Raw genomic sequence first — 23,012 nt, 5'->3', positions numbered from 1 at the left:
ATATAAACATCTACTACCCCCTTTAAAAATAAATAAATAAAGTTTCTCAGTGTGATCATGTTTTGTCACCAGCAGCACAAACATGCTGAACACTACTGTAGCATAAATATGTATCATTCTGTTATAGCTCTATTGTTAAATATAAGTCTTCAGAGTGCAATTATTTTTCTTGTGAGGTCTGTATAAAGTGCTGGTGACTTTTATATCCCATTTTTGTATACATTTTATATTTGGTGTCTTTTAATTTAGCTTTTTGAATTATCAAATCACAAAAGGATGAAAAGTAAAAACAAACAATACTGAAAAACTGAATCTTTGGTCTTGAACTCTGAAAAACAACAAATCTTCGAAATGTTTTGCCCACGTTTGGCTCCACAGTGAGTCTGAAGTTGTTCCCTTAACTATATTTGAGTTTGAAGGTAAAAAACACGTCATTCAGCTGCTTCAGCCAAGGTGTAGACTGTATTTAGAGGCATGTTGATCCCTAATGTCCCCCAGCATGTGGAACAAGGTCGATACAGCAGGTTGAGGCCTGTGGAGGTCTGTGAAAGCTTTATGTAGAGGTGCGCTATCAGTAGAGGCTACAATGGCAAATGCTCTGGCTCTTTTTCAAACCGTTCCTCCTACATTGACTGCTCAGGAATCACAATGAAAACTGTGTGGTACGTTTTGTAACGCAAAACTCGAGGACTGGCTGAGGCTTTTCTGCTTCTTTCTCATTGGGGCAGTCCTTTGTGACAGTGTACAGAGGTCACAACACTGATCTTTCCGTTATTGTTAAGTCTCTGTCAGAACTAAGCCCTACATACGCTGCTGACTTGCAGAAGTGTGTCGCCTTTACAGCAGGAGAGGAACCAGAGAAGCCTGGACAGTGTCATTCTGTTCTGCTTAACTCTTCTATTGTATTGTATTCGTGTCCTTCCTTGTGGAGTGTATAAATACAACTCTGGGTCAAAAGGGCCCACAGGGCTGCTCATCACATAATAACAGACTGACTGAGGGGTAATTGTTTTAAAATAGATCCAGTAAAGAGCACCAGTGCTGTTTGAAATTCAGCTAAGTCACCATGTTGTCACAGAGAAGAGGAAATGTTAGAGCTGTCTTCCCTCAGAATGGGCTGTTGTGTCCCATGATCCTTGTTTGGGTCATCCTGGGAGACTTTAAATGGTTCACCTTGAGGTCACCTGTAAAAATTGCTTGTTTACTTCCTTTTAAAAAAGGTTTTCTTTGGAAAAAAGAACCAAGACATTGATTGACAGTGAAATATAGAAACAGCTCACAATAACAGTCGTCTCAAGGTGCTTTATTTTGTGAGGTAAAGAACTTAACCCAGGGACAAGACAACACTCCCTGGGAATGTACTTGGTGAGAGTGGGGAGAAAGACCTCCATTTTAACAGGACGAGACCTCAGGGAGGGACAAGCCATTTCTTGCAACAAGTTGAGTGATGAGTGGAAAGTGAAGAGACCAAAAGAAAGCATAAAGAAAATGGACAAAACATAAACTACTGCAGAGAGTAGACAAAATTAACTGACTGCATGGGCAGTGTGGTACTTTTCGGCATTTATCACACCGCAGGCTAGCAGCTGCACGTGTGCAGAGTGTGGTTAGATGCTGCTTCAGTCGATTGTTTATATATCAGTTTACTCTGACATGCCAACTCTCATTTTGCACATCAAAGTGATGGAAAGCAAACAGGGCCCTGTTTCAGGAAGCCGGTTTGGAAAACTCAGAGTGAAAAACGACACTCACGGTTGAGTAACTCCGAACTGTCCAACTCGGAATATTCCGTTTCAGAAAGGCTGATAACAATTAGTTCAGTCAACGCGGAGTTGCTTTAACCCCAAGTGAAGCGCGCGGACGAGGATACATAAAGCCCTGATAAGCGGAGCACAGATTAAGCGAGTCACCATGGAGACGGAGGGAAAGAAGGCGCGGTCAATGTATTTTACAGCGCTTGAGGCCGAAATTCTGATGGCAGCATATGCCGATAACATGCAAATTCCGCGGAAAAAAGTAACACAGCCACAGCTGCAAAAGCATGCATGGCAAAACATAGCCGACAGAGTCAATGCGTGAGTGTTAATTTAAACATTGATCGAGGGATTTCCACCCATTTAACACGTTATTTTATCATATGTTATTTTATTTGTTATTTTATACATTTTATTTTGTGATGTGATGTGAGCGCAGGTGCAACCCAACAGGCCCCAAACGTGCCTGGCAGCAAGTAAAAATGAAATATAAAAATATAGTCCAAACAGGTAAGGTGTAATTGTATTATGAGCCATAGTGCTTGGTCTGTTTGTCCCATGTAAATCAATTGCAGTTAGAGGCTACATTAATTTTCTTTCTGTAAGCACTTATTGAAATTATCTGAGCACATTACAAGTACATATTTGCTTACTCTGTATGCTCAAATGTGGCCCGTTATAGCCAACAGAAAAAAAGCGGAGGCCCGAAAAACAGGTGGGGGTCCTCCACCACCACCACTCACAGAGGCTGAGCAGTTGGCCCTCAGCCAAAACAGTGGGCGCCCTGTGGCCGAAGGCATCTCTGCGGGGACATCCTCTGAGTCAATAACCCCGCAAGACACAAGTGCCTACATAAGGGGTAAATTCAAAATAATACATGATGTGCATACATCCTTTCTTCACAGTCACCTTTGCAGTGCGACACATTCATTTGATAAACTCTTTACCATAATGGATTATTTTGTAGTGAAGTTATTTTCCTACTGATTTTGCCTTCCCTCAGTCTTGGTTGTCTTTGAGAGCATAATGACAATGAAGTGTAAGGTGCTTGGTATGTTTGTTAATTGCCATTTGGTCCCTTGTAAGTTATAAGTGACCTGTATAAACCTCATATTCTATCAGTTGATGGTGATGGTGTACTGCATCTGGTGCAGCCTCCTGTTGAGCCAGACCAACATGCAGTTGTGAGTAATACTCCACAGATTATATGAGTTTACAGTAGAACAGCAATGTTGTTTATTTCTTTACTACAGGAAAATAATGAAGAAACATTGACAGCTGTTACAGAGGAGGAAGCAACAGAGACACTTTATGAGGTTTACATCTTTTAATACTTTGTGTACAGGAAATACAGGCGACCAATAAAGCCAGTTGAACAAAAAATCTGTTTATTCTTCTTTCAACATGTTGAGGTGATGGGTCAAAAGAAATGATTGTGACATATGGTGTCTCTGACTGCTCTTCCATCTTGTATGTCCGTGGGAGGGTCAGGATGTTCATGGTTTGGATCACTGCTGTTTGGTTCAGAAGGACAGTGTTCTCCTCTAATTGTGGCAATGTTGTGAAGAATCACACATGCCACAATAATGTCACATGCCCTTTCTGGGGTGACCCTGAGTCTTTGCAGGCACTGGAACCGGGCCTTAAGCATTCCGATAGTCATTTCAATTCTGGCTCTTGTCCTGCAATTAGCCAGATTATATCGCTGCTGTGGGCCCGGTTCAGGGTCAGGGTAAGGGGTAAGCAAATAGGGTAAACATGGATACCCCCTATCACCAAGCAAGTAGCCAGTGAACTCTCCTAAGACAGAAGGATACACTTCAGTTCAAATGTCCCTGAAGCAATTGGTCTTTATATATTTTAAAGTATTCTCAACTCACCATGTCCAAATTTTGTGCTCAGTGTACATTCACGGAATATTTGTGAGTCATGGACAGAGCCTGGCCACTTGGCTTCCACATTTGTGATAATGTTGGCAGCATCACATATGATCTTCACAGTGCAGAGAACACAAATTAGCATCCATTACTATAATGAAATAATTTGTTAGTTTGACATGCTACAGGGAACTATGTACCTGTACATTAATGCTGTGGAAAGACTTCCTGTTCACATAGTCTCCTTCATTTACTGAAGGAGCAATGATTGGAATGTGAGTGCCATCTGTACAGCCAATCACGCCTGGGAACCCTGAAAATAAATGTGCAATTTAAGTAGTAGTCCAAGTATCACCACATCATAAATTAAGTTTTGTTCATCCTGATACCTGCAATTTTGTGGCATCCCTCTTTGATAAATCTTGTGGGTCTGTGACCGGGGAACACCACAAACGTGTACAGGAGACGTTTCAGTGCAACTGTAACATTCCTGACTGCCCGACAGACGGTAGCCTTGGAAACGTGCTCAGCATCACCAATATTATACAGAAAGCTCCCGTTTGCAAGAAACCGAAGTGCAATACAAATAATATGCAATGAACTGAGAGCATGTCCGCGATGTGTCACATGCGTAATATATGGCCTGAGGATGTTATCCAAATAAATTATAGATTGTGCTGAGAAACGGTAACGTTCGCACAGAAAATCATCAGGAAATGATAAAATGTCCAAACGCGCTCTGATCACTCTCTCCCGGCGGAGAGCCCTGCGGAGAATTTGGGCTTCACGATCTACTGGCTCTTCAAGGAAGTGGCACGCCATGTCCGACACTTCCTACTGTCAGGTTTCCGACAAAGGGGCGGAGACAGTCAGGGTTAGTTGTAGTAAACCTGCTAGGGGGCAGGTTAGCTTCACGGAGTGTGTCGTCATAGTGACTCACTCAGGCTGCAGCTGAACTCGCTTTGTGAAACCGAAAACCCAGAGTTTTCGTTAACTCAGGGTATACTTACTCAGTTTTTCCACTAAACCGGCTTCCTGACACAGGGCCCAGATGTCATCTGCTTGTTTTCCACCTCACTTGTTTACAACTATAAGTCAGCTGAAAAGAGGGCCGAGCAGTCAGTGGTGCTCGGTGTCATGATATCTTTGAACCAGCAGGTAACGTTTTTGTACTTTAACAGTAAAATATTAGTAATTAGTTTAAGTGACAGGTGAGCAAAGTAGGTGACCTTTTACAGTGTAGAATATCCACCAAGATCCATCCAAGAATTGTAAAAGTTCTTGTTGTGTTTTTTAAAATCAAATTTATGTTAACTAATTATATTTATATATTTTTTTAGTTTATTTTTTGTTTTGTTTTTTGGGGGAAATGGTGAAATGGAGAGTTTTCTGCTCTAGTTAGTTCCCAGCAAGATGAAAATGTTCTGCTGTTGCATATCATTTATTAAAAAGCATAATTGTAAGTCACATTAAACCTTCCACTACGCATACATTTCACTGATGAAGCGTAATTGGAACATAATGCTGTCTACATTTGATTTGAAACATACAAAAAAATGCTAAATGTTTTGTCATTTTAATTTTTTTATCTATAAATTTCCTTTGTTTGTCTGTTGTCAGTGTAGCTACATAGACAAAGCTCTGGGTCAGTGGTTCAGTCCTCAGTGGGAACATTGTCTGTTTTCCTTGAAGGTGATTATGGAATAATGTGCCCCCAGTGTTGTGAAATGTGGTGTAATAAATGGATGGGTGCAGGGGACAGACTCCCCAGCACAGTCACGTTTTCAGCAGCTGTGTTGCGATGTCTCTGCTGTTTCCACTGAGCTCCCTGGTGACTTCCTGCTCTTGACTTTCCCATGCATCACAGGGAACGAGCTTTGTGTGTATTTTTGTGTCTCCGGCTCACACAACCAACAACGGCAAATTCAAACTCATAATCTGTCTCGAGGGATGATCAGAAGGGTAGGAGGAGCAGCCTCCTGTCTAAATTGAACGAGTAATGATTCATGCTTTAATGACCTTTTAATGTTGAATTTTCCATCGCGCTGCTGCGTATTTAGCTTCCTAAAGAATTAAACTTTGAACCGCTGGGCTCCCTTTAGTCTGTTTTCATCCCCTTTAAATGATAAATCACTTAGTAGTGTAATACAGTTTTACATCCCGAACCATAATTAGCAAACATGGGTTAAAACTGCGTGTCTCTATTGAGCCTAAGGTTAAAGTCTACTGAATTATTTACCCAGTTGGATCCTCATTAAGATGTGCTAAGCGTTTGACCGGGATCATGTCATCTCTGTAAGAAAAACCGCAGTGTTTGGATTAACTGGCTTCCTTCTTCATATGTTTATCCCTCTGTGACTTTCTAAACAAAGAACAGTGTATACAAGTCCACTACATAACAGTTCTTCAGTCTGATGCCAAAGACCAATGCGAAGAGAAATAAAAACGAGTTACTACACATCATAAATTAAATGGATAATTAAAGATACATTTATATTGTTTGGTAACAGTTTTCCTGACTGGCATCATTTAAACAGTCTGTGATTCAAACCTGGAGTCAGATGAGACGGTCAGTGTGTGAAGTGTATATGTGTAGCTACGTGATATTGACCACTGGCTTCTGCACATCAGCATTTTGGCTGCCGTGAGCTTTTTTGTTTGTTTGTTTGTTTTGAAGCCAAAAGTGATCACAGTTACATCGGATGGTGGAGTGATAATTCTAGTAAGCATAGTGAGCACGCTGCATTTGTCAAGTGTACAAGTGCAAAGCAATGTCCAGTGAAAGGAACTCTAATGCTTTATAATTTTGGATAATTTCATGCTCCCAACTTTATTGAAACAGTTTGGGGACCCTTCCTGTTCCAACTGCACACCAGTGCACAAAGCAAGGTCCATAAAGACATGGGCGAGTTTGGTGTGGAAGAAGTTGACTCGCCTGCACAGAGTCCTGACCTCAACCCGATAAAACACCTATTAGAGCAGAGACTGTGAGCCAGGCTTCTTCGTCCAACATCCCTGTCGGATCTCACAAATGCGCTTCTGGAAGAATGGTCAAAAATTCCCATAAACACTCCTAAAGGTTCCTAAAGCCTTCCCAGAAGAACTGAGGCTGTTATATCTGCAAAGGGTGGGGCGACATCACATTAAATCTTACGGATAAGTAAACTTTTATCCACTATCTACACCTTGGCTGAAGCAGTAACCAAGAATGTGATTGGCCAGCTACCAATCACCAATCACAGCTACCAAAAAAACAATTGAAACGCAGTCTTGGAAGCAGCCTGTAAGCAGCTAAACTAAGGATGCACCAATTGCAATTTCACTGGCCAATTAAAGACCAGCTGATATTGATTTTTGCAGATCCTGATTTTCTTTTTAAGAACTAACTGGCAGCATTGAGTAAAAAACCTCAACTTCTCTTCTATGCTAAATATTACGGTCATAATAAAAATAAATTATTAAACTTCACAGCTTCCCCCAAACTGCACTAAGTTACAGGATCTTCTCTCGATTAAACAGCTGAAAATAAAGGGCTCTGCTACTGGAGAGTAATTAACTGAAAATGATTGCACTCTCTTACCAAAGAAAAGTAGGTGCAGCAGATTTATATAACAAGATAAATCAGACACTTATGTTATTCTCCAGTATGTTTATAAATTCATCATACAATAGAACATCTACCCGTTTCTCTTTTTCATACGTTTCCAAAATTTTCGTCATAACTGCTTTGATCCTTTGCTCATACCAAGGTCTGGTTAGCTTTAGTCTGGATAGGTTTAGCTTTAGCCTCTTTGTCTTTGTTGTCTTTTTCAAAATATCCATGTTGATGAAGGTGATTTAAATGCATGATTAAGTTTGTTACTACAAATGTGTTCATGGCAACCCCCCCCCCCCCCCCCCCCCAAACAGTTTATTCTGGCAATGGGCTAATGACATGCTAGCATGTGGCTATGTGTGTGTACGTGCTCGACTCTTTGCTGCTGGCTGGCCAATATTGTTTAATCCAGGTTATATAACTACTTTGATAAATTTACTGCTCGGTCTGCCAGCATCCTGATGAACTATAGAGCCGATTCGTGCCTTGGCTAAATTGGGAACATTTGCTTCAGTTACTCGGAGACCTTGAAACGCTGACCTTGTGTTGCCTTGACAGACAAAGTTGTTCTAACTGACCGAGAAGCTGCATGTTGGACAATTATCTGTTCAGCTCTGAGCTAAGTGTGTTTATTCACTATGTGTGAAAACATAATCTTTTAGTCTCTTGGTTCCTGAGCCAAATATAATGACTGCAAACATTTTCCTCTTGAGACCAAAACCAGGCCAGCAAGCTGTAGTCTCTGCTCCAGATGGGTTTATACTCAGAGGAGCTGCAATAAAAAACAAACACGGACATGCACGTGCACGCACACACTGTGTTCTCCATAATGAAACTCTATTATATCATGTCATAGTTGAGCAGAATTGAGGGTAAGGGTGCAGCTGGAGCCTTTAACTCAATTAAGTTGGTGTCAAGTGTGCATTTGTGTGTTTTGCTCTTTAACGGTGAGTAAATATTACGCCATGCTGAGGAGCGATATGATCCTTTAAACTTTCAATCCTTAAATTTACCCTGGGATTTAGCTTTATCTTCATTTCACCACAAAGATGCAGAGTTAGCGTCTTCATTTTGAAACTTTGTCTGTTTTTGTGTGTGTTTAGTCAGCAAAATGCCTCAGATGGAGAAAAGTAATTCAGCTGGACAGATGTCAAAACACGATAACCACTGATGTGTGTTTTTGTTTGTGTTTCAGAATCGTGCTCATCTGTGCTAAGAGGTCTCTGTGTGCTGCCTTTTCTGTTCTTCCCTACGGAGAGAGCTTCTACCTCAGGTAATCCGTACAGACACATCTGCTTATGTACTCCCACCTTCTGCCTCTCATGATGAAATCAAGAAAAAGGGTTCGACATAACCAATGGGCTGATGGCAGGGGGAAAAAAGTATTTGTGGAAAGTTGATTTAAACACTGCTGGCTTATTTAAAACTGTTATTTACTGAATTGGTCATCGCTGGCCTAAGTTCACCTGAAGCAAGCTGGCTGAAGGAAACCTTATATATAGTTATCTTCATCCTGCCAGTAGCTGTTTTCACATGAAAGGAAATGTTTGAGGTTGCTGAGATAAAGAGGCTGTTCTACTGCAGGTGATGCTGGTGATGGCCTCAACAGCGTGGAGGTTTCACTCGCAAAAATAGATTCGTGCAGACCATCAAATGAATTTAGAAGCATGTGAATAAAAAGTTTTCAGAGATTTAGCCCAAGCAGAGGTTTAGACCAGTAACTACCCCTGTCGCTGTTCACTAGGCAGGAAGGAGGCAGCGCCGTAACTAAGAGAGTGAACCAAGTGGAGTGAAAGGAAATGTTTGTCCTGCAGCTCTCAAAAATCCGAGACCTTTATTAGATGGACTTTTAAACATGAAGAAACGTGAGCTTTTCAGCTGTTCCCATACACTGCTGGTTCATCCTGCACAGCAACAAAGAAAATGAATACACAAGTTTCAAGGAAATGCACAAGGGGCCCAGAAAATCACTAGAGGGAACAATGCTTGGACACTTACGAGAAGTAGAGGTAGGGAAGTAGAAGTAGCCGAGGTCTCGTTTCTTCATTGTGAGACAAAGGGACATGAGAGTAGAAGAGGGGATGATGCAGAGGAGTATGAGGGAGAAGAGCCGTTTGTTCGGAGGGGGATGATTTTTTCCCATGTGCATCAGAGCCCTCTGACCTGACCTTAGGTCTGAGTGGCTGATGACTCATACAAACACCACGATCACACACAAACATCTCACAGTAACGACAAGAAGAAACAATAATGGAAACAACAATAATGCTGTTCTCTCCAATAGACAAGTCATCCTGATCAATTTTTTTCTCTTTGTGTTCACACAAACACACGTTTTTTTTCTCAGCTGAAATTCTGAGAAGTCTTAGTGCATGTTGTGTCATGTCACACTCGCACCATGCGCACATGTAATGTACGCAGCTATTATCATGAACACATTCTCAGTTCCCTCTAGTTCCCATTTATAGATGGTTTCAGATGGTGCCAGAAGAAACTTACTGAAATTACAAACAAATTAGGTAAGAAAAAATCAATGGAAAATATATTAAATATCAACCATTTTAATTCAATCAATGTTGGTTTTTTTTTAATTAGTTTGTAAAAAGCAACGTGTTATACTTCAGAGTTTCAGCATTTTTGTGTCCTTCATCCCGTAAACGATTATCTGTTTAGTTTGAAATCTTATTCAAGCCAACGTGCGATTCTGCAGAGGAGGAGGGAGGCGCCGCATGGCTCCTGTCACGCAGGTGGTTGTCTGTGGGACATGTTAAAATATAAAAAACTAAATCCAGGAAGTCTGGGAATTAGGTGTAGCATCTGGAAAGCACACAATCACTATGAAATGGTTAAAGTACAGTCAGATCATATAAGGAAAAGGAAAGAATTAAACCTGTGAAATGAACTGGTATGTACAGTGAAAGGGTGTAAGTCGTATGCTGTGTACATCTAGTATTACACAGAGAGTAAGATTATATTTTTAATTTAGCTTTTACTTAGCGTTTATTTATTTTATGCTTATTTATTCTATCCTGTTATTCTATTATTAATTTAGGATTTACCTAATATTTGTTTGATTTTATTCTTATTCATTTTTTAATCTTCTTATTCTATTTATATTTATATTGTATCCTGTTCTTATTTATTTTATCATTTTACCCTATATATATTGTATTGCGTCATATCTCCAGTGTTTCCTCGGAGGGCGCTCTCTGCACCGGGGCTGTTATTGACCGTGGCTGCTGGGTCTCTGGGGTCCTCTCAGCCTGGCTGGGGGGCTCCTTTGCCTCCCTCCTGCTGTGTGCCCAGCCTGGAGGCTGCGGTCTGTGACCGGCTCCCGGTGCAGACGGCTCCCTGTTATAGTGTTTCCTCACTTGGCTCATGCGAGCCCAGCCCAATTTTTACTCTTTAAGTGTGCGCGTGTGTGTATGTGTGTGTGGGTGGGGGGATATATGTGTATTGAGAGTGTGGGGAGTGAGTTGGAGGGTGGGGTGGGCTGCTTTTAACTATGTAAAGCACTTTGTGCTACATTTTCTCTGTATGAAAAGTGCTTTATAAATAAAGATTGATTGATTGATATTTAATGAGGTAGGTTTTTCAGTGTGAATAAAGATGTTTTGTTGTAGCGGTTCCAGAAAGAAATTTATTTGGATTCATTTTCTATAAATCATAAAAATCCATCAGTTTGAAATTAAGTCTGCAGTAAAAAAGTGATAATTGCAAAACAAAGTTGTATTTTTGTGTAATTTCAGTTGTGCTCAGGCTGTGATGAACTGCTCATAAATGATTAATTCATCGATTCATTTTCAGTGTCTGTCGTGTCTCGGAGCGACACGAGGCTGAACTGTGATTATTAGAGAAACAAACCACAGCGTGACCCGTCTGAAACGCTCGAGCAGTTTCTTTACGATGCTAGCTGATGGCTTGTGGCAAACTGAAGCTGCTGCTAACTTCTGAATCTGTTTTATGGTGTTGTGAATCTTTTATTGCTGTTGTCCTTAATTTAATTTCCTGTAGGTAAACCAGCTGCACTGAGGGGTTTCTGCTCCAGATGCAGCAGATGTTTGGACTGGTTTCAGCTAGGGCACGAGTCGGAAGAACTGGGAACCAAATATTCCTACTGTATGACAGTGCAGCCGTCTGCTGTGTGTTTACAGGCAGGCTGTTTACCAACATTTTATCAATAATTCTCGCTCTCTTTCTTTTCTTGATGCCTTTTTTTCTCCAGTGATCCTTCGTTAAATCACCCCAGGAGGAGACACTCGTCTGGAAACATCTCTACCACCCTGGAAATGCTGCCGGGGCTAGAGGGTTTTCACCTGGACACCTATGGCAGGGTAGAAAATGTGGACCTACTTCTCATGGATGCTTTTATGATCCAAAACAGTTTCTTGTGGTCAGAGCTCAGTTAATAATAATCTTTCTCTTTCTGTGTCAGTCTGTGTCATACGCACAGTTCCTGTACCCCACTAACGCGCTGGTGAGGCAGAAGCCGTCGTCTGCCAGCGACCTGACGCTGCAGATTCCCGTTTCCAGGAGCACACACAGCATTCCGGGCAGGAGCTACCCGCCCAGCCGGCTGAGCAGCACCGTGGGACTGGATCTGGGTAAGAAATGGAACCGAGCTCAGTCACAGCGTGCACGTCTCCTAAAAATAATAATGATTCTTTTTTTCTAGCAACAGTTTAAAACTGTCAAAAATAAATTTCACCAAAGATGTGGCCATTTATTAGATGTAATGTAGATAATTACTGACATCAAGCCACAGACACAGTTAAAGGATTTTATCATGTTAAAGGGAACAACAAAAACACCGTCTGTTTATGGTTCAAACTGTGAAACAGCACAGTCATGGTGCATTAGGACTCTGAGCGATATGACTCATCTGTTTCCTTGAATTCTGAGATTTCAGAAAAGAGGCTGAACTGTAACTGCTCAAACATTTCTGGATTGAAATGCTAAAGAAGGATGTAACGTGAGGAAGAGAAAACAAACACAGGATGCTGGGATGAAGAGAGCAAACGAGAGCTGCTGCAGCTGTGCTGGAGCATCATCCTCTTTATATTTTAAACACATGTGTATGAGCATGTCCTCACATCCTGTGTCTGTAAACACACACATCCACAGTGACAGAGCCCTGAATTAGCCTCTAAACCCCTCTTTCTAATCCACAACCTTTCATTAACACAATACAGCTGTGTGTGAGCGTGAGGCCGTGCGCAGCAGGTTCGATATTTTTAGTCCTCTGGTGACGTTTTTCTTTAGACTCGCAGCTCTTAAGACTGATATGATTGTTAAGTACTGACAGAAACACCAAAGACTCGTTTACTCAGTTATAAATGGCATAATGTTTTTAGCTGTCGATTAGTACAGAGCTGCTCTTGTACCTGTGCATAGATGCTTGGACCACTGGTAGCACTATGAAAGAAAGCCTGGACGCCTTCTGTTGATTCACAGTTGGTGGCAGCAGAGGGCCAGCAAACACTAAATGGATGAAATGGTGATTGGATGATGAAATGCTCTTTAGGCCACAATATGAAACCAGATGAAGGCTTGGTAAAGTTCACAGGTGGTTCTCAAATCCATTTTGTCTTTTGATTCCAGAGGGAAAAAACAAGACAATCTCTGCAGATATCAGAATGATAGATTTTGGTGCTGCTGCCATTTTCAGATCGCACCCAGTCAGCTCTTTTTCGATCACTAGAACCTGCACAGCGGAGGTCATGTGCTGGATCTCCACCACTGCAATTTCATTTTGGGGAAAGAGGACAAAGATCTCTTTGAATTCTGATGATCGGGGAGGTTGTTAGGGAGCAATGTGTTTGGCATAGCCCCAAAAAAGCACAATACTCTGTGCCATAGTTGGGATGCCAAATGTGCACACATGCCCAGGAGTTTGAAGCCAGCCAGCTGGGTGACTTTGCAGAGTTCAGACTTGCTAAGATGAAGGACAAACAATTTAGACTTTTCAACAGGAAGCACTGTATTGCAGCTCAATCAATCTTGCCATAAGTGTGGTTGTTTTATCACTGTCACTGATAAAGAACCAGAATAAAGTGGTTAAACCCCAGGAGCCATGCTGATGGGTTTCTGTAACTTTCTAATGGTACAGTTTGTTTGTAAAGACTTTACACTGACTGAATGAGGAAAAACTGAGATTTTTCTGAATGTGAATGTCTGCAAACTGTGCATAAACTCTGTTAACAGTTTAATAAATTTGCTTTTATAAGTTTTTGTGCAATAATGGCCCTCTTAAAATCAACTCCCGTGTCCCGTGAACTAAACTAAGTTCGACACCTCTGCCTTAACAGTTTGAAACGAATGTTAAATGTCTCAGGATGTTGTAGTAGAGCTCTGCACTGACATCCTGGGACATTTAACATTTAACACCTCTTTACGTGAACCTAACTGTTGTCACCAATGCTGATCACCGAGTGGGGCCCTGTCAGTCTAAAGTTGATGTCTGTAGACTCTGTGAGGTTCATGGCAGAAGGGCAGATGTCCTGGGGGTTAAAAGAAAGTAGTGGTTGAGCTGAAAGCAGTTAAGAGGTGCACAAAGGAGTGAGCTGGAGTAGGACAGGAGCCAAATTTCAAGCTGGTAATGTTGCATCAAAGAGGTTTCCCTTTCCCTCAAAGACAAATTATCAGGACTTGGTCAGAGAAACAGGAAAATGGATAAAATTCTCTTTTCCTTAACTGTCTGCAGACAGATCGTGCTTAGATGCACTAAATGTTTTTGCTGTGAGTCAGAGAACTTGTTGATGACACCTCGTGTTACTCTCCTCACCTCGGTTTTGCTCTTTTGACGATATTTCTGAATCGATGTGTATTGTTGTCCAGGTGTGGAGGATGTGATGGATTATGACCCCAACCTGCTCAGTGACCCCCAGTGGCCCTGCGGCAAACACAAACGAGTGCTGATCTTCGCCTCTTACATGGTAAGAAAACACTGCAGATGGTTTGAAATATAGTTGTTTATTTTCGAGGACGCCCACACGGAGCAAATCGCTGACAGCTGTGCGTCTCCTTCACACCACGTTCAGAGCTCCGCAGGCTGTTTGACACCTTTAATGAGCTTTGTGAGAGGACAGATGGTTTTAGTAAACTAATACACTTTGGAGTCTGTAGCACTGCGAACCTGGTGCTGTAGCCCTTACTAGGCTGTGTTTGTGTGTTATCTTATCAAAGTTCTAAAAATAAGCACATTTTTGGGTTTAAGTGACCTCAGCAAGACAGATTTTAAACAGTCATTTTGGCAGTAACTGAATTCGGAGCCTCCAGCCTTAATCTAAATCAGATTTCTTTCTTCTGCATCATCAGGATTAACAGCCTTCATCATAAAGCTGCGGCCTGGTACGGCAGCGATTTGGAGACAGCATTCCCAAATTCTTTTGCCTGATAACAAGAACGGATCTAATATGGGCTTATTCTGAGGAGCTGCTCTTATTAGGTCTAATATTTGTAGCTTGCATCAGTCTGTTGACCAAAAATGTTAATGTTGAGTTAAATAAATCAAGTTTAGTAACAAAAACAATACATGAAAAAGAAAAGTTCAAATCTCAGGAGATCTGCACTGAAAGCTTTGGCATTGGGGGACTTCCATTCAGATTCAGACTCTGTTTCAGGGTTGAGCACACCTCTTGTTTTTAACTCCTGAGTTTATGGATGGTTCAGTTCTGGAAATAAGATTTAAAATGTGAATGAATATGAAAGAAAATTCAATAAGAAATGTTTGTAACTGCACTCACAAGATGCTAGTTTAATCCCAGTATAGTTGTGAACTAGCTGCTAACTAATGCTTGAAATAAGCACCCATTCTCAGATTCAGAGGTTAACACAAACTAAAGTCCAGAAAAGCACCTTGTCATGAAGCTTTGTGGCTGATGAAATGCTAAGCACCACTGTTGAGCTGTCTGTGCATCGCAGCACGCTCATGCTACGTTCAAGTCCCATCAGACTTATACTGATTACCAATTTCCATCTTATAAATACGCTTCTTTGAACTTGTAAACATTGTAATCTTTCCTGTCATCACCAGCCCTCCCCCATGAAATCGACATCAACATCATGCTTACCACAAGTGTTTGATGTCTGTGATGTTTATGCATCTGTAAAGATCCAACCAGTGAAGTCCTGCACACCCTGTCCAGTGATTAGTGACGGGGTGGCGCATCACAGGGGCCAATCAGATTTCAGCTGGGTCCAGCACCTCTCTGAACACGATCAGAAATCTTACTGAAACACATGTGAGCTATTAAAGAGCTGTGGTTTCTAAATTAATTAAAAGAATTCATCATAACGACAGCCAAAACAACACGACCACTTTGATCTAATTTGCTCTCGGTGCTTCTTGCACCACCAAAACAAGCTCCGACCTGCCACAGCAGGGATTCAGCAGGATGTGTGGAGGCTCCAAGACATTAAGAGCAGATCCTATTAGTCCTGTAAGATTTGGAGCCACTGTTATTCCAACACATCCTCCAACACCCTCTTGGTGTTTCACTGTTGGGCCGATCTCAGATGACTGTTTGAAGGTAATCGTCAGCTCACGGGGAGCGCCCAACGAGCCTCGATGTTTCGGGGCGGCTCTGACTCAGACTCATCTGGCTGTAACACCCGTGACTTTACACCTGCCCCTGCTGCTGTTTTTAAGATGACTGCAACTCTCAGCTTTGCATTTACTGTCTTATAGTGGTGACAACAACACTGATGAGAAATAATCAACCTTATTCACCATGTACAGGGTCATAGTGTTTTTGGCTCACTGGTGTGTGACTCATATGAATAACAGGTTCAGTAAAAACTGAGCTGATCACACCAGTAGGTGGTATCTAATCCGTTTAATGTCATCACATGAATTAATGCATCATCCAAGTCAGATACTCACTAATCTCTGGTAACTGGCAGGATTTCTGTATTTGGCTATTTTTTTTTTTTTTTTTTTTTTTTTTTTTTTACACATTTTAATTATAATGTTGAGTCAGACAATAACATCTGTGCTTCGGGGAGATTAAAAGTGTAAATTGATCACATTGAACCCCAATTTTAATTTCTCATGTTCTAATAAACAGGAATAAATCCGAAGGAGAGACAAACGGGGTGAATAAAACAGATGATTGTAAGAGTAATCAGAGTACACATGCTCTTTTCTTTTTCACTGTCCTAGAGGCTGCGGCTCAGTTTGATCCCTCTATAGACAAACACACGCACATTCTCGTTTTGATATCTTAGTGAGGACATCTCATTGACATAATGCATTCCCTAGTCGCTCACCCTAACCATCAAAAATGACGGCCTAATCCTGACCCTCAGCCTAAACCTAACCAGAACCTAATTGTAACCCTGACATTAAGACCACATTTTGAGCCTGAGAAATGCCTTCAAACTCGTGAGGACGGCACTTTTGTCCTCATAAGTGACTGTTGGTCCCCACAAATATAATAATATTCCAATTTTTGGTCCAACAAAGATGTCTAAACAGCTACACACACACACACACACACACACACACACACACACACTGTATCACAGTGTTTAATTCATGAGACGATTACAGCTGAGGTGAGCTGCTTTTCACTGAGCTTACTGTGAGCAAGTGTGTGTGTGTGTTAGTATTACACAGTGTGATTTCACCACCTACTGTCAATGTCGCCTAAACTACAAAACACCCCCCACCCACACCAGTTTGGTGCGTTACATGGAAATGGTGCATGTTACCTGCATATGATAAGGTTTAGATCAGGCTGTCTACCAGGATTATCTCGCAGGCTTCTCTCCATTAAATTAGGCCTTGGAAGTGTTGACATGAGCATGTATGTGACTAAATATCAGGATTAAGGTCTAAACTGAGTTGAGCTGTAAAGAAACTGTTGAGGAACCTGCAGCTCTTCACTGTCACCTCTTAATGCTGGTGACTTAAAAGCTGTTTCATGGAAAGGTGTGTCTGTTTCTTCACTTAAGTTGAGTTGTGTGCCATTTAAATAATGAAAGTTGTAAACATGCAACATGTGGTTAAAGGAGCCCTCTTAAGTTTGCAAAATAAAACAAACCCACTGGAGAGAGAGCAGAGCTGCCTTTGGGTGTTTGAGGCTATTAGTGAAAAAGCAGGAATGCTGTGTGGCAATATTGGATTTCTATAAGATCAATGTGATCTAATACGTCAAAGTATTGAGCCATCAATCCATTTTCTTAACTGCTTAAAGAAATCAGCTGGGGTGGGGCTTGAGACTGTGTTTTGGCTACACAGTGACCAGGTGATCTGTCCATAACAGGACAGACACAGAGACGGACCGACTCAGTGGAACCAAAGCCTGCGTCGTTGTTAGATTTAAAAATAATCAGCAGGGGAGTTTGACTTTTATTTAGTGTGTAAAGTCAGTGCAGCTGTTTTGGAACAGATTTGATGAGGTTATTGGATACTCCTGCGAACAGTCATCACAATACCTGGAAAGACTGTAAACTAAAGCATGAATGAGTTTCCCTGCGTGAGAAATGGTGCCATCTTTGCAACAATGAGTCACAGAAAGAAATATTTACCCGTCGGTGTTTACATCCTCATCAGATTATTTACATTCACTGACAACTGTTTGACTTCTCATTGTCTCTGCTTACAGTTAAATGTGTTCTGTGCTCTGTTTATGCATTCTTCCGCTCCTTATTGTTCTGGTATGGTTCATTTTCTTTTGCTCTTTTTCTCTTTGTTCTTTTATCCTGCAGACGACAGTTATAGAATATGTCAAACCGTCTGATCTGAAGAAAGATATGAACGAGACTTTTAAGGAGAAGTTTCCTCACATTAAACTCACCCTCAGCAAAATCCGAAGGTAACGTTTCTCATTTCTGCCAATGAAAGGATTTCAGCACAGTAATGTGAAAAAGGGCCGACTGGATCACCACTTGGTCTTAGAGCTGAAGGAGCTCATGGGATGAGACATGAAACATCTTAAAGAAACTTAAAGCAGTCCAGTCGCTCCTTAGATTACCATGACCTGGATGACTAAGAACCTACACAGATATGTGAAAAGGGAGTATTAAATAATTAGAACATGCTTTATTTCTTTTTCAGCCTAAAGAGAGAGATGAGAATAGTCGGGGAGGACTGCGGCCTGCAGCCCGTCACCCTCGCGATGGCATACGTCTACTTTGAAAAGCTGGTGCTGCAGGGTCGCCTCAACAAGCAGAACAGGTTTGTTCGAATCTCGTCCACATGTAAACAGCTCGTCATCGGTTTCTGCTTCGTTCATAGGCTTCACACTCTGCTTGAAATGTTGGTTAATGACGACTATGGATCATGTGTGACTGTTTAGCTCTGTTTATTGTTATTATAAGTGATTCTGCACCATAATTAGTCTCAGGTAGAAAATCTGATTGGTTCAAGACTTCATCACATTGTGTTCCTGTTAGAAAACGTAAAACAAGATTTGTCTGATAGCTTAAAAGGTGGCTGTGCTGCAGTTTTCTGTGTGGAGTCCACAGTGTGAGGTGTGGAAGTGGCTCCCCCTTGTGTTTATTTTCAATAAGCTCGGTTTAAAAGAAAAACTTCTCACTGTTGCTGATGGTTTGTATTCTTTGATTGTGATGCACTGAACTTCAAGTCCTCACTGTCCCATAAACCACATGAAGGAAAGCTCCTGTCTCTGTTAACTGCCTGGAAATTTATTATTGAAGTGTGTGCATCATCACAGTGACATTTATAGTTATTTTATAGAGTATGTTTACATCCAACTCAAGGTCTTTAAGATCTAACTGATGACTGATTCAGTCAAAAACTGACAACAAGTCTTATAATTAGAAACTGATTGTTAACGCAGAGAAAACACCTGATAAAGACTTGATACATTATTTCAAACAAACTACAAACTAAGACAATAATTCTTTTAAGAATAAATGTTGTCCAGAGAGCGAGCAGTCTGCATTGTTACATTGTTACTCTGCTTTTACTCTGTGGCCTGATGTCCTGTCAGTTACGTAACTGTTGATGTTGTTCACAGGAAGTTGGTCTCAGCTGCATGCATCCTATTGGCAGCTAAGATCAGCAGTGACCTCAAGAAACAGGAAGTCAAACATCTAATTGACGTATGTAATACACACACACACACACACACACACACACAGTGTCAGTGAAAAAATCTGCCTTGTGAGTCAGATCATGTTCCTCTTGCTCAGCCTCTGAGGCTTTTCTACCTGAGCAGGTGGAAAACGACCTGCTGAGTGTTCGAGCTGCAGGACTAGAGGCTGTTAATGTCCTTTATAGTCGAGTGTTGAGACCATGCAGGAGAGAATCCCTGAGGTCTGATTGAGTCCTGCATTATCACTGTACTGTATTTATGCTGCATATTCACTTTTGTCATGGCTCAAAAATATTGATTTTAATTGTTTCAGTTCTGCGACCACCAAACCAAAAACCCTGCACGCTACTACCAAGCAGACGATCGTTGCACATTTCTTTAGTTTTTATGGAGTTATGGATCTTTTTAGTTTTACCTCATTTATCATATCTAATGAAACACTGATTACAAATACAGTGCTGTGAAAAACTATTTGTCCTTTTCCTGATTTCTTTATTTCTTTATGCTCATTTGTTACACTTTATTTTTCAGAAAATCAAAAAAAAGGCAAAGATAACCTGAGTAACTAAACTGGTGATTACATTTCTTTACATACCTGGCCCTGTGTGAAAGAGTAATTCCCCCCTTGTTAAATTATTAAATGTGATTAGGGACAGTTTTTGTAAAGCTGAGTTTAAGTTACACTAAATGCACTCGGGCCTTATTACTGTTATACATGTTTAATCAAGAAATCACTAAAATAGAAGTTATCTGACAAAGTGAAACAAATGAAAAGATCTCATAAAGCGACACATCGTACCACGATCTAAAGAAACAGTGAAGTTGGAAAAGGGTTTAGAACTGTGATTTTAACAGTCGCTGACATCTATCAATGAAAGGATTACGAAGCCATTTCTGAGGCATGTGGAGAGTATGAATACCCACAAATGGAGAAAACTGTGGGCAGTTCTCAGGAGTGGCCGGCCGACCAAAAATACTCCAAGAACACATGAACAACTCATCCAGGAGGTGACAAAAGACCTTAGAACAACATCTAAAGAACTGCAGGCTTCACTTGCCTCAGTTAAGGTCAGAGGTCATGGCATGGCCATTGGTCAGAGGAAACCACTGTGACCAAAAATCACACTCATCACACTTTTGCCAAACAACATCTTGATGATTCCCACGACTTTGAGGGAAATGTTCTGTGGACAAAAGCTGAACTCTCTGAAAGGGCCGAGTCCCGTTAAAAAGTAACAAAGCATTTCAGAAAGAGAGAACATCAAACCAGCAATCAAACATGGTGGTGGTAGTGTGGAAGCTCTGGGGCTGCTTTGCCGCTTCAGGACACGGAAGACTCGTGATAATTGATAGCCTGACAGAAACACACCAGCAAACCCATCTCTGAGCGGCTAAAAATGAAAAAATGAAAGTTTTGAAGTTTGAAGGTGAAAGACTCGTTGGCAGTTATTGCAAACACTCAATTGCAATTCTTGCTGCGAAGAACCCTCAATAGATTAAAATAATTATTTAAAAACTGCAGTTTTTATTTAATTGGGTTCTTTTTGGCTAATAAATTTAAAAAAAAAAAAAGAAAAAGAAAGAAATCAGGAAACAGGGTAAATACTTTTTCACAGAAGTTTAGTTAAAATGAACGGCCAGTATAAAAATGTCAAAAGATACTATGTTTATTTTAATTTCAAGATTTAAAACTCCCACAGACGTGGAGTCAGACATGAAACGGTTTGTGTCATCAGAAAGTATTTGTTCTCTCTCACGTGCTGGTTTGTTCCTGCAGAAGCTGGAGGAGCGTTTCAGGATCAGCAGGAGGGAGCTCATATCATTCGAGTTCACCATCCTGGTCGCCCTGGAGATGGCGCTCTACCTCCCAGAGAGCAAAGTCATGCCACATTTCAGACGGTTGGTGCAGCAGCAGCAGGTATAGCAGTGCCTGGCTGAGCAGCACTGCAGCACGCTTCTCCGCCTCTGCAGAGAACCTCAGCACCTTCGAGCTCCAGCACTGTGACGGATCAGTCCTCGTGATGCCTGGCTCAAAGGCTCAGACGCCACCCAGAAATCATCCTCCTCCTTCCTGCGCACTACATCAGACTTCAGCCACGCTGTCGTGGCAGCAAACGGCTCAAAGACGTCACTGCAGAGGAAAAAGTTCCCTTCCTCTCCTCCGTGAAAAACCAAAGTGATCACACACTGTGACTGACGGTTCAATCACTGGAGGTCAAATCAAAATCAGGAAAATTCAGGTTTTCTTCCTCCAGCATTATTTTTATAGTGTAGGCCATTATAACTGTGGGTTTCAAAAATGTGCAAAAATGTACATGTAAAAAGAAAAACAAAAACAGACTGTGCACCTTGAAAAAACAAAAACAAAAGATGAAAAACAAACAAAAGACAGAGGGAGAAATTTGCTTTGAACAAAACCAGAACTGTCTGACTCTGAAAAAGCTTTTCTCTAAACTCTGTTTTTTAGGTTCTTTATTTTAGCTTTATTAGAAATATTACGAGTAACACTGACACACATGCATCATGCATCAGATAATCATATTTTTTACGGCTGAAAATAGTGCTGAGTGTTTTCAGCGACTGTAGCTCAGATACAAACCGTTACGAGGACGCTGCCAGTGACTGAAAAAGGCTGCGAGTTCTGTTTTTGAGAAGAGCAGCAGTGTGGTTTCTTTTCTGGTTTGCTTCTGCTTTATCCTTTATCCTCATGACTTCATGCAATACATTTATTTCATGAAGTCAAAATTTTTCTTCAAGCCTGAACATGTGGCTGCTTTTGCTTCAGCCTGTATTTCTTTTGTAAGGTTTATCCTGCCCTGTAATCAGGATATTTGCTCTCAGTCTCTCCGTTTCTGTGTTGCCAGCTTTACATGCAGCGATCTCTATTTTGACTTCATGCCGTTCAGAGAGTGCAGATGTCCTTTTAAACGAAGCTGTGATGGGGGTTAGTGTTGGTACACAGAGCCTCTATAACATATGAGACAAACGCTGCTGTGATGCTCACTCGTCTCCAGCTGCTTTGCTTCTGTTTGTTATGGACTGCAGTTAAAGGCTGTCTCACTCTGACGATTGCAGTTTTTGCATTCGCTCCAGTTTTTGGAATAAAACGTGTCAGAAGGGAAAACCGTTTCTCTTTTGCACGCGCTGCATGTTCATGGGCTGCATTATCTGAAACGAGCAGCAACACAACTGAAAACCACAGACGACACTGACCTGGTTAATAATAGGAAGAAACATGAAGCGCTGACTGTAAGACTGCAGTTTACAGAAAGGACATCAGAATGTGTCTGTCACACTAAACATGGAGCATTAACAGATACTTAAAAGTTGCAGTTCTGCAATGATCATTTACATTTTTAGCACAGATATTCCTGGAAACTGAAACTTGAGCATCTGTTTAAAGTGAAGCGCAAACACATTCATGATGTTAACAGCAGGAACTCGCTGTGGCTACTGACTTCCTTTTTCTGCACTATTAACACTGCAGTTCCTGAGTGTCTGCTTATGAAATACCTTAGAAACACACATCGCTCAGTAGTTTTCTTTTCATTGTATCGTAAAGGGACAGATATTTAACCAAACTGAGGCCTCCAACAGGACGTCTGTTGAAGTCTGGTGTCAGGACACCAGTGGAAGATTTATAGGAGACTCATTCATGTGGACTTCATGTCCCTTTTCCAGCCTTTGTTGAAAGGAGGCTTCAGAAACACTTCCTGTTGAG

At 41.3% G+C, this 23,012-nt stretch overlaps 1 protein-coding gene across 1 annotated transcript in view; it reads left to right on the top strand.

Moving 5' to 3' along the window:
* cables2b (Cdk5 and Abl enzyme substrate 2b) overlaps positions 1-21,655 on the top strand; it is a 46,517-nt gene extending 24,862 nt beyond the window's left edge. Inside the window, exons 3-10 of the mRNA XM_085344130.1 lie at positions 8,422-8,499; positions 11,452-11,560; positions 11,662-11,830; positions 14,064-14,161; positions 17,940-18,046; positions 18,289-18,408; positions 19,214-19,298; positions 21,069-21,655. Coding sequence (XP_085200256.1) covers positions 8,422-8,499; positions 11,452-11,560; positions 11,662-11,830; positions 14,064-14,161; positions 17,940-18,046; positions 18,289-18,408; positions 19,214-19,298; positions 21,069-21,215 — 913 coding nt within the window. The 3' untranslated portion in view covers positions 21,216-21,655. The remainder of the gene's footprint in view (positions 1-8,421; positions 8,500-11,451; positions 11,561-11,661; positions 11,831-14,063; positions 14,162-17,939; positions 18,047-18,288; positions 18,409-19,213; positions 19,299-21,068) is intronic.
* The last annotated feature ends 1,357 nt before the right edge of the window (positions 21,656-23,012 follow it).

The sequence above is a fragment of the Diplotaxodon limnothrissa genome, linkage group LG20 (genome assembly GCF_057381915.1).
Source record: "Diplotaxodon limnothrissa isolate DT_005_m linkage group LG20, D_limnothrissa_male_GT1.1, whole genome shotgun sequence".
Taxonomy (NCBI): Eukaryota; Metazoa; Chordata; class Actinopteri; order Cichliformes; family Cichlidae; genus Diplotaxodon; species Diplotaxodon limnothrissa.
The sequence above is the reverse complement of the archived record's forward strand: the minus strand, read 5'-3'. Positions and strand labels throughout refer to the sequence as shown.